Source organism: Delphinus delphis, chromosome 7 (genome assembly GCF_949987515.2).
Source record: "Delphinus delphis chromosome 7, mDelDel1.2, whole genome shotgun sequence".
Lineage (NCBI taxonomy): Eukaryota > Metazoa > Chordata > Mammalia > Artiodactyla > Delphinidae > Delphinus > Delphinus delphis.
The window spans coordinates 63,011,081-63,023,578 of NC_082689.1; the positions used below are offsets into that span (position 1 = coordinate 63,011,081).

General features: G+C 37.4%; 1 protein-coding gene across 7 annotated transcripts in view; it reads left to right on the forward strand.

Annotated features, from left to right (window-relative positions):
* The window catches only part of ABCB11 (ATP binding cassette subfamily B member 11), a 103,441-nt gene that overhangs the window by 49,248 nt on the left and 41,695 nt on the right, over positions 1-12,498 (forward strand). For all 7 annotated transcript variants that reach the window (XR_011246543.1, XR_011246544.1, XM_060016630.1 and 4 more), the window contains 5 exons: positions 729-932; positions 2,516-2,686; positions 3,197-3,398; positions 4,317-4,392; positions 8,486-8,588. Coding sequence is in view for 5 of the 7 variants with exons in the window: in XM_060016630.1 (XP_059872613.1) it covers positions 729-932; positions 2,516-2,686; positions 3,197-3,398; positions 4,317-4,392; positions 8,486-8,588 (756 nt within the window). In the remaining 2 variants the exon portion in view is untranslated. The remainder of the gene's footprint in view (positions 1-728; positions 933-2,515; positions 2,687-3,196; positions 3,399-4,316; positions 4,393-8,485; positions 8,589-12,498) is intronic.

Genomic DNA, 12,498 nt, shown 5'->3' on the forward strand with positions numbered 1-12,498 from the left:
CATACCACCATAACTATGTTCTGAATATATAGAAATCATGTTTTCTTGATGTAAAATTTTTACTTTTTTCTAATAGTAATATTTATTTACTTATCACACTTATAATGTAGGTAAATATATATATATATATACACACACACACACCTCATACATATCTATATATAAAACATAGTTACATATATTTACATATAGTTTCAATTACATATATTTTATTAAATATATTACATATATTTACATATAGTTTCAATTACATATAGTTTCAATTGCTTTTGAACAGCCAAATGTCATTTGATGAGTCTGGCCAGAAAGTAAGATTTTGTTCTAAACATATATATACAAGATAGAGATCATTGCTTATTTTCATTGTGTCTTTTGAAGTTCATTTTGGCCTCAAGTCAAAAGATAAAAATATTCAAAGTATGGTGAATAACTGACTCTACTCTTTATTAAGGAATTAAAAACTTTTCTACTCCTGGGCCAATCATGTTAAACTATATCAAGTGAGCTTTATACCAATTGTGTTTCTACAGCGAGTTGTCCTACAGCTATACTTGATTTCAATTTATGTTGTCATCCTTATATTAACAACCACATTGTAAGAGGAATTGTTTCTTTCACAATCTCGTTGGTCTCTTTTTTTTCTCCCCATAGGTCAAGTACAACCTAATAGTATGACTCAGAACTCTGAAGGATTCCAAGAGAAGTGACTTTGTATTCTTGTTCTCTAGGTGACCTTGGATGGCCATGACATTCGCTCTCTTAACATTCAGTGGCTTAGAGCTCAGATCGGGATAGTGGAGCAAGAGCCTGTTTTGTTTTCCACCACCATTGCAGAGAATATTCGCTATGGCAGAGAAGATGCAACGATGGAAGATATAGTCCGAGCTGCCAAGGAAGCCAATGCCTACAGCTTCATCATGGACCTGCCACAGGTATCCCTAGCCTCTCATTCCAGAGGGAAACCCAGAAGTCGTAGAAGGCAAAAAAATTACACAGTAATGTGCATTTCTTTTCATTTGATTCCTAAATTATTAAAATCTTAATGTCATGTTTTAATTTTATGCCCAGAAATGTATCTTGAGTTTCTCCCCTTTGTCTGAAAATATGTTGTTGTTAATATATCAAAAACCTACCAAACGGGGGTAGCTTTCTTTTAAAAGCTCCTTTGACCCAGATACAATTTCCTTATTCTGTCTATTAAGCATTTGTCTAAGCGGATGATAAGTTTGTCATGTGGCAGTAACTTTCACAATGCCCTTTTGATGGCTATCATTGTCACTCCTCTCTAATTTTCTTGTGCTTGGGCAGCTAATACTGTGTCTTCAGTACTGTATCTCACATATTCAAAATTTCCTCATTCATCTTCATTTTATACAACACGACAACAAAAACCAACTCCCTAGTAATATACTTGTACGGATTTCGTGGCCAGTGGTCTGCTAAATGGAAGAGTCATTATTGTTAGTTTGCACATAGTTAGCGCTTACTACATATCAGGCACTGTTCTAAGCACTTTACATCTGTTAATTCATTTAACTCTCACAATCATCCTGTCAGGCAGCTACTATTATTATCTGCATCTACCGATGGAGAATTGAGGTTCCAAGAGATCAAATCACTTGCTCAAGGCAGGAGAGACAAGGATCTCATCCAGGTGGTCTGGCTCCAGAGTCCGTGCTCTAGAATACTTCCTACTCAGCCTTCTAAAATGTTTGTATGAATAGGATTTCAGCTGTGAGTATTATATAGTCTAGTGGTTAAAAAGTATAAAGCTTTAGAATCAGTCTGCCTCCATACAAATCCCAGCTTCTCTACTTACAAGCCTTATGAACTTGGGCAAGTTACTTTGCCCCCTTAGGCCCCAGTATTTCCTTATGCATCAGTTGAGCAAAATAATAGTACCTACCTCATGTGGCATCTGTGAGGACTAAATATGATGATATGTGTAGAGGGCTCAGATTCATGCCTTCTACATGGTAGGCGCTCAACTCATGTTGGCTAATAATAAGCAAGATAAAAGTCTGACCACAGTGCCCCATTGTGAGATTCCAGTATAACGCTAGACATGCAAGATACTCAGTAACTGTTTGCTATTCATGATAATGATTTTAAAGCTACTTTGATCTTTCATTCATAATATATAGACAGTTTTAGCGTTGTGTTTTTCTGTGTTGTCTAGCTAGAGAAAAGAGACAATGCTTTGATACATGCTCTAATCCTCTAAGATGGATTTTCAGGACCCTGATCCACTTTTATTGTGGTGGAAACATTTTATTTGAAGTTGAGCTAAAGAGAAACATTTTTCCATCCCAGAATGAAAGGATAAATCAGTATCTTTATTTTATACACAAATATTGATTAGATAATACCCTGTTTCAGGAAAGAGTCTTTTTAAGTGAAAGGCGGACCTGTGAAAATTCATGCTTGAGGAGGAAGCTAGAAAGGACCTTTGTAAAGAATCGGTCAGGATCCTTCAAATTCTTCCTCTTCATTACTAATGTCACCTTCTTCCTAGCAATTTGACACTCTTGTTGGAGAAGGAGGAGGCCAGATGAGTGGCGGCCAGAAACAAAGACTAGCCATTGCTAGAGCCCTTGTCCGAAACCCGAAGATCCTACTTTTGGACATGGCCACCTCGGCACTGGACAATGAGAGTGAAGCCATGGTGCAAGAGGCACTGAGTAAGGTTTGTTGAAAGTCTGAGTTCCTTTCATAAGTCTGTGTGGAAATTCTTGTGTTGCTGTAGGAAAGGCAGCTGTAGAGAGAGGAGAGACAGAAGGAGGGACAGAGAAGGACTTCATGGGTCAGTGTATCCATCTGGAACATATTGGCTCCCCACTATGTTCCTCACAGTTGAATGGAAGACATTATGATGTGCTTCTAAAAGCTGCACGTGTAAAATTTTAAATCTTGTTAAGTCTAACATAAAATATGTGATTTAAGAAATTTCCATTTTGGTTTTCAGCTGTTGATTAAGAGCAGCAACCGGACCAGTTGCTGATTGGTGTGATGTGATGTGATGGCGTTTATTAGCCACGAGAAAGCACGCTGGCATTTTCTAATGTCTGTACAGCCTGTTTAAGGATCTTCCCGGGAACTGAGGCTCTGCCTTACTTGTGGATTCAGAGACTGCCCAAATGTCAATGTCAGCTCTGTCTTACAGTCTGGCTTAACTGTGCACTGTACACTCTTACAGGTTCAGCATGGGCTCACAATCATTTCTGTCGCTCATCGCCTATCCACGGTTAGAGCTGCAGACGTCATTATTGGTTTTGAACGTGGTACAGCAGTGGAAAGAGGCACCCATGAAGAACTGTTGGAAAGGAAAGGAGTTTACTTCACTCTAATGACTTTGCAAAGTCAAGGAGATCAAGCCTTTAATGAAAAAGACATAAAGGGCAAGTGCCTTTTCCATTATGCTTGTACATTATATTAAATAGTTAGCTATATATAATGTTTTTTGGATTTCTATGCATTTTAATACACAGTATCTTATTTGTTCTCCTCAAAGCCCTGGGAGACATTATATAGATGATAAAGGAAAGAACAATGCTCAGGAGGTTTATTTATTGATCAAGTCATAGAGCTAAAACACAGGTCTTTTGTGGAAGAACTTTCAATTCCATCCCTTTTTTCCCTCACAGTTTGCAAATAGGAGAGTCTTCCTAGAGTGTCCTGCACTCAGTAGGAGCTCTCCTCTAGTTGGCTGAGTGAATTAACCAATGGCTAAAAAGGTTTATGCTTATTTTCACTAATGTAGGTAGATACTTCAGGCCCTAGTGTACCTTCTCTTTTTCAATCTGAATTTTCAGGTTTGGTGGTTTACCTCAACCTACGTTAACCAAACATTCCAAACTTTCTCTACCATATCACGTCTGGATTTGTGAACGCTATTGGGTAAAATGACTGTATACGTTTAACACATGTGATTTATTCTGAAAAGTTTTGGTTTTGTTTTTTAACTTGGTGCGTCTCTCATTTTTTTTTTTTGCCACCTCTAGTAGGCTTCTCATAAGTTGTTTTGTGGTTCATATCGGCCATATCTATAGGTTTTCTATTTCTGTGGTGATAACACATAGGCTATCATATAGTTCAAAAGATTCAATCTTGCTCAGTATTTTGATTTTTTTGTTGTTGTTTTTGTTAGAATGTGCTGGACAAGTGCTAACTTTCATTTATTGCAATAAAGTTAATAGACTGTTTTAGCATCAGACATAGTAATGATATGCTAGGGAAATATAGTAAATAATAATTTTATTTTGATATGGTTCTGTTTATTGTATGCACTAAGGGATCACTTGTGTTGTGTTGAATAGGAAAAGAAGAAACTGAAGATACCTTACTTGAGAGAAAACAGACCTTTAGCAGAGGGAGCTACCAAGCTAGCTTAAGGTAAGCTCAAGTCACGGGGCAGATTTTAAAGTTTTCAGATGTTCTTAGGAGCCCACTGCAGCTAAGATCCTCTGGCAATACCTCAGGTACCACCTGGAGAGCCCTTACTTAAGCACAGCCCCAGGTCTTGTGTAATAATGAACATGCAAATGAATCCTTGCTTGCTATATTGACATTTCTGTCTCCAATTCATAGAGATTTTTTGTTTAAATTTGGCTTCTCATTTTATTGAGGGTAGGGGTCATGATAAAGATGCTCTGTAGTTAAAACATTGTTTATTAAGCTTAGAAAGGGGATTTAAAAAAAATCTCTTCAGACTTGTCTCCCAAAGCTAACTGTGGTATGAAGCACTGTCTTAAATGGAGGTCAAATTGATGCCTTTAGCTTCATTCTTCAACCTGCTGAGCTGTAATTGAATTACAAGTATTTCTGCTCCCAGAGTTACCCATCCAAAGTCAAATCATTCTCTAACTAGATGAAATAAGAGCGTCATTGTCTGACGTTTAAAGAGAATTTTCCTAAACATGAATTTTTTTTTTCCTAGATCAATACGTGGGCATTGACTTCCAAAGCATATTTTTGGAGCATGCTATATAGCAAGACTATAAATTTAGCTTTTCATTCTGGTTTAAAAGTTTAAAAAAAAAATAGTTCCTTTAATGTTAAAAGTCTATGTATTAAGAATAATTCTGCCCAGGAGTATTTGTCTATATTTGTGAAAATGTTATTCAAGATCTTTTTTTCTTAAGGTAGGAAACTATTTGTAGGCAACAGACTGACAGCATATTTCTCCACCGTGGAGTTTACCATTTCTAGGACATTTAATTCAAGGCTGTGCTCTGAACAAAGACTCAGTTTAGGACTAGCTCATTCAAGGCAGCTAATTGTTTATTGAAAAATGGTTAAAGAAGCTTAAAATATAATATTCAGGTAACAACTCCAAGTAGTTCAAACACAGATTTACTTATTTTTAATATTCACTGATTTTTATTTTTCCTTTTAAGAACAAGTCTATTCAGAAAAATTCTAAGAAATGCTAGTTTTATTGAATTTTTTGAATTTGGAAAGTAATAAAACAATAGCTTCATGTTTCTCTGTAAAATAAAAGATATAAAAATTGCCAAAAATGTTTGGCAATTTTTATAGACATCTGGTATTATGGTTAACCAGCTTTTTTTCTGATTGGAAGAAAAAAAATTATAAAGGTCATTAGAATCACAATCTGAAGATACCAACTAACTTCTTAAACACAGAAAATGACTAGGCAACTCTTTTGATCACTAAATTAAAGGTTGCAAAGAGGAGATTTATCTCATGGTCATGTCAACAAGAAAATTAATATTTTCTTAATTTTTCAGATGAACAAAATTTTTCCCATTCTACATAGTTTACTTACAGTTTACTATTAGGAACAGATAACCATTTTTAATATAAATATTTCCTATTTAGCTATTAGTTCTCACAAATTCTCCATCTGGGTGACTGGGAAGAGAAACACAGAAATACCACCTATACACAGAAAGTAGCTATTAACCTCCTGCAGAGAAAGATTTATAAGTTTGAGTAAGAAGGTCTGTTAAAAATATCTTATTGTGTATGCTGACAGATCGTTTTTTTAAGATGACTCATTGAAATGTTCATTTGTATCATATTTCCTTGGCTTCAGTCCTTCTGATGCCTAAGTCTCTCTTTAGTAATGTATTTTAGGTTCAAGAGCAATTTCATGGATGACAGTAATTTCCTAAATAATAATGTTGACAGAGACAACATATATTCCCAAATTAGCTGTTTTTATTTGTGGTGGGAAGTGGCACTCAGCTTCTGAGGAAGGGAGGGGCAGATGTTGTAGTTTCTGAAAAGGGGTGTGATAGAATTCTAATGCTGGTGTTTATGGCAGACCGGAGGGGGCAGGTCAGGCCCCTGTCTCACACCCTTACTGCCCATGGTCTCACTGGGACAGCTTATGCTAGACAAGTGGAATGGTGGGCAACAGGGAATGAGAGAAAGAGAGATTTAAGAAATATAAGATGAAGTAGTAGAAATTTGAGGGGACGAGGATCAAGGTCTTCCATGCTCAGAACTGGGCTGTAGGCAGCTATATTTTGATGCCCTCTTCTGCACATACTCCTACCTTGGCTTCTACTGCTCTGAGTTTCTATTTAGGCCCATAACCTTAAGTCTCAGCCCTGTCATGCACTCTGCTCTCTCTAGCTGACACATACCTATTTCTCATACTTTTGGGAGATGACCTCTCAACCTTAGTTAACCTAACTTGAAGAGATGACTCTATTGCTGCAGAGTTTCAGGCCAAGTGGGAGGGGATTGGGGTGTCCCGGAGGCCAGTGTGGTAGCAGGGAATCGGGGTGAGGTGTGGTTTCATGCCTGATCACAGTGAGACTTGGCAATAGTTTGAGCAAGAGCAAGGAAGATGGAGGACTTGACATAAATGTGCCTGTTGAACCTGGTGACTAAGGGGATGGCGATGCCATCAACAGAACATGGGAACAAATTAGAGTCATGCAGTTGATGCGTTGCTGCCTTCTCAAGAAGGCTAGATGAGCATCAATAATAGGCAGGCACCACCTTGGTATTTGTTTTAGTCTAACCTCACCTGCATACGGATGACAGAGAGAGACTTATGAATAGCTCCATCTAGATCACACTACCACAGCCGATGCAGGTCTCCTCATCTCTAAATCATTCTCTTTACGCCGTACTTCTTCAGATTAAGTGCTTTGATAGTGTAACTTCTGTCCTCTCAAGTCTTCAGGATTGCCTCTATCACTTAGACTCTATTTGTAAATGGCTGAAAACCTAAGCCAACCTGGTTTAACCTTTAAAGGGAAAGAATAAGTTAACATAACTCAATAAATAGTCCAAGGAGGCTTTGGTATCAAGCAAGGCTGGGGCTTCGATGATTTGTCCAAGATACATACGGTTTCTTTCTCTTTCCTTCTCTGCTCTACTTATTTTTCAGTATTCATTTTTCAGGAAGCTTCTTTCCTTGACATAATTGCCAACAGCTTCCAGTGTCACATACTTCCAAGTTTAATCTAGAGGAGAGTAGGAGTCTCCTTCCCAGAAATCTCAGGGAAAAAACAAAACAATTTGAATCAATTACTTCCTGTATCTGCTCTATACTAAGTATATATAACTAGTAACTCTGTCTCCATGCTTCTCTTTATACTGTTCTGTCAATCAACAATGCTCTTCCCTCCAGCCTACAGATACCCAGAACCTACTTTAACCACCTCCTCTGTGAAACTTTTTATGGTAACACCTGACATACATTCCTTTTTCCTTTAAATTTCCATACTGTTTATTTAAATCTGCCTTATAGCACTTACCACATTCTCCCTTACATCAGGGTTGGATGCATGCACTGCTCTTCTATAAAGCCCCTTAGGGAGAAGTCTCTAATTGACCAGTCTTTGTATCCCCCAAAGCACCTGGCACTGGTTTGCATGTTGTAGGTGCACGGTAAGCTTCTGTCGAGTGAATGAATGAACACACCAAGTTAAATTATATTTCAATAAGAGATTTGTTAACTGAATCCATCCCTATGGGCAGTATATAGCCTGGAGAAAACCTCACTAGTGGCCCTCTTTCCTCCTACTGGTCCATTTGTATCCAGGTGGCATTATGCTAAAGCAAACATCAGGGTGAAAGAGAAAGAGAGAGAGGGAGAGAAGGAGAGATAACAAAACTACAGCCTACAAACAGAAGGGAGGTAACAGTGATGGACCATTGCCATTATAGCAATTAGTAGAACCATGTGGGTTTGGAATGGATTTGAGTCTTGGACCTTTTTTTGGTGGACTAGTGGAACAACTTTGCCCCCCTTCTGTTTCTCCCTCCTCGGTTATACTCTGAATCAGGGTCTAGCCTGCTGTCCACAGCAACCAAACTGATTAGCTTTGCCTTAAGAATAGCTCTATCAAACTTTACCAGGAAGCTCCCTTATCTGGTTACCATGTAACCTAGCAAACATTTCTGTTCATTTGACACAAGTGATGTAAACTCGGAACCAGCTGAGTCCTGTTCCAACCTGCCCATAATTTATAGGCTAACTCATCTTTCTGTTTACTTACAGAGCTTCCATCCGGCAACGGTCCAAGTCTCAGCTTTCTTACCTGGGACCTGAACCTCCATTAGCACTTGTAGATCATAAGTCTACTTATGAAGAGGACAGAAAGGTACCGATCGCTCAGGGGGGGATGGAAGAAGTCTCCCCTGGAGACTACTGTATGCCCTTTAAGCGAAGATGAGTTTTCAAGGCCTTTATCTAGTATTATTTCACTAAGTCAAACCAAATGGGAGACTCCATTAAGACCTGATGGAAACTCTAAATTTTACGTAATGTTTTACATGATATTTTAAAAGAAACACAAATTAATTAAATACTTTTAAGAATACATGGTAACTAAAACTGAGCTGTTAAGGCTTAATTGATAGTTCTTAGATGAACCATTCTAATAAACATAAGCAAATTACAGGTACTTAGCATATTATTTGATTATGTAGGTATCCTTTAAAAATTTTTAAGGATATCTGAAAACTATTTTTGTAAAATTTTAAATCTCCTTCTTAAATTATAGTAACCTTGGCAAAAGTGTTTGACAACAGAAATGTTTGATATACAAGTTATCACAAATTTTAAATTAATGGGGACTGATTAGGTTTTATGGGCATTTGTTCAGTTCATACAATTTTATAATAATTGTTTAAGAGTGCATTTAAAATTAACACTATTAATTTTAACATCATTCAAAACAACATAAAAATGAAAGAGATAGGAGAAGAATCAACACATATAACAATATTAAATTTTCTTCATCAGGATGTCTATTGCTGTGGTGGGTACAGTCTAACTTTCACATAAGGTGACCATCCCTCCTCCTCAAATCCTTGCTTAATCACTGAACTTCATTCTTCAGCCCTGATACTCCCATTTTCGATCCCCCATTACTCTTCATTTGAATCTTTTCATGGCAGTTTTCTTATTGAGGCTTATTACAGGTCATGTTGTCTTATCCCGTTACTAAATTATAAGCTTCTTAAAGTTGGTGACTATATATTATTTATGATTCTATCAACTTGGGCACTTTGCCTTGCCCTGAGAATAGCTCTGTCAAACCTAACCAGAAGATCCTTTATTTGGTAACCATGTGACCTAGCGAACATTTCTGTTTATTTGACACATGTAAACCTAGAATCTGTTGAGTCCCGTTCCAACCTGCCCATGATCTACAGACTCTTTGATCTTTCTGTTTAGTTACAGAGCTGCACGTAGTAGGACATCAAGGGATTTTAAAACTAGGATGAAAAATTAAATTTTTATAGTAAAATAAGGTCCAAACCACAAGATATATAAAGAAAATAAGTCAGAGAATATTTTAATTACAAGCACATCCATTGTACATGATGTAATTTTAAATTGTCTTTAAAGAATTTCAGTATGAGAATCCATTTTGGGAGTAATTATAAACACTGATTCACAATGCCAAATTTGGAATAAAGTACTACTTAACAATCTTATAACTATGATGGAAGGATTATTAAGGCTCTCTTTTGGCTTTAATATATTGATAATAAATAGATAGAGGTCTCAATATCTAATAGAGTTGGTTTAAATAAATTTCATAGAAGAACACCTTGTCTCAGGAGCAGAAGGATGAATCCAGTGAGAGAAAATGTTTAGCAAGCATGGTTGCTTACTGCGTCTTGCAATTAAGGACTCAGCACCTCTTCTAGTTCTAGAAACAGGTTCTTCATTTATGTCCATGATGTTGCCACTCATAACTACAAGATGCATTATGTAAGGAGTTTAATAAGCTTCAAGGGAGAAGGAACTAAACACTGCCCTGATGTTTCAAACATAGCATAACATTGAATCGTATTCAATTTTTAAAAATAAATTTATTTATTTTATTTATTTATTTTTGGCTGCATTTGGTCTTTTTTTTTTTAACATCTTCATTAGAGTATCATTGCTTTAAAATGGTGCATTAGTTTCTGCTTTATAACAAAGTGAATCAGTTATACATATACATATGTCCCCATATTTCTTCCCTCTTGCATCTCCCTCCCTCCCACCCTCCCTATCCCACCCCTCTAGGTGGTCACAAAGCACCGAGCTGATCTCCCTCTGCCATGCGGCAACTTCCCACTAGCTATCTATTTTACATTCGGTAGTGTATATATGTCCATGCCACTCTCTCATTTTGTCCCAGCTTACCCTTCCCCCTCCCTGTATCCTCAAGTCCATTCTGTAGTAGGTCTGCATCTTAATTCGTGTCTTGCCCCTAGGTTCTTTTGATCTTTTTTTTTTTTTTTCGGTACGCGGGCCTCTCACTGCGGTGGCCTCTCCATTGTGGAGCACAGGCTCTGGACGCGCAGGCTCAGCGGCCATGGCTCACGGGCCCAGCCGCTCCACAGCATGTGGATCTTCCCAGACCAGGGCACGAGCCCGTGTCCCCTGCATTGGCAGGCGGACTCTCAACCACTGCGCCACCAGGGAAGCCCCTGACCATTTCTTTTCTTTTTTTTAGATTCCATATATATGTGTTAGCATACGGTATTTATTTTTCTCTTTCTGACTTACTTCACTCTGTATTACAATCTCTAGGTCCATCCACCTTACTACAAGTAACTCAGTTTCATTCCTTTTTATGGCTGAGTAATATTCCATTGTATATATGTGCCACATCTTCTTTATCCATTCATCTGTCGATGGACACTTAGGTTGCTTCCATGTCCTGGCTATTGTAAATAGAGCTGCAATGAACATTTTGCTACATGACTCTTTTTGAATTCTGCTTTTCTCAGGGTATATGCCCAGTAGTGGGATAGCTGGGTCATATAGTAGTTCTATTTTTAGTTTTTTAAGGAACCTCCATACTGTTCTCCATAGTGGCTCTATCAATTTACATTCCCACCAACAGTGCAAGAGGATTCCCTTTTCTCCACACTCTCTCCAGCATTTACTGTTTGTAGATATTTTGATGATGGCCATTCTGACCGGTGTGAGATGATATCTCATTGTAGTTTTGATTTGCATTTCTCTCATGATTAATGATGTTGAGCATTCTTTCATGTGTTTGTTGGCAATCTGTATATCTTCTTTGGAGAAATATCTATTTAGGTCTTCTGCCCATTTTTGGATTGGGTTGTTTGTTTTTTTTGATACTGAGCTGCATGAGCTGCCTGTATATTTTGGAGATGAATCCTTTGTCAGTTGCTTCATTTGCAAATATTTTCTCCCATTCTGAGGGTTGTCTTTTCATCTTATTTATGGTTTCCTTTGCTGTGCAAAAGCTTTTAAGTTTCATTAGGTCCCATTTGTTTATTTTTGTTCTTATTTCCATTTCTCTAGGAGGTGGGTCAAAAAGGATCTTGCTGTGATTTATGTCATAGAGTGTTCTGCCTATGTTTTCCTCTAAGAGTTTGATAGTGTCTGGCCTTACATTTAGGTCTTTAATCCATTTTGAGTTTATTTTTGTGTATGGTGTTAGGGAATGTTCTAATTTCATTCTTTTATATGTAGCTGTCTCGTTTTCCCAGCACCACTTATTGAAGAGGCTGTCTTTTCTCCACTGTATATTCTTGCCTCCTGTATCAAAGATAAGGTGACCATATGTGCGTAGGTTTATCTCTGGGCTTTCTATCCTGTTGCATGGATCTATATTTCTGTTTATGTGCCAGTACCATACTGTCTTGATTACTGTAGCTTTGCAGTATACTCTGAAATCAGGGAGCCTGATTCCTCCAGCTCTGTTTTTGTTTCTCAAGATTGCTTTGGCTATTTGGGGTGTTTCGTGTTTCCCTACAAATTGTGAAATTTTTTGTTCTAGTTCTGTGAAAAATGCCAGTGATAGTTTGATAGGTATTGCATTGAATCTGTAGATTGCTTTGGGTAGTAGAGTCATTTTCACATTGTTGATTCTTCCAATCCAAGAACATGGTATATCTTTCCATCTATTTTTATCATCTTTAATTTCTTTAATCAGTGTCTTATCATTTTCTGCATACAGGTCTTTTGTCTCCTTAGGTAGGTTTATTCCTAGATATTTTATTCTCTTTGTTGCAATGGTAAATGGGAGTGTT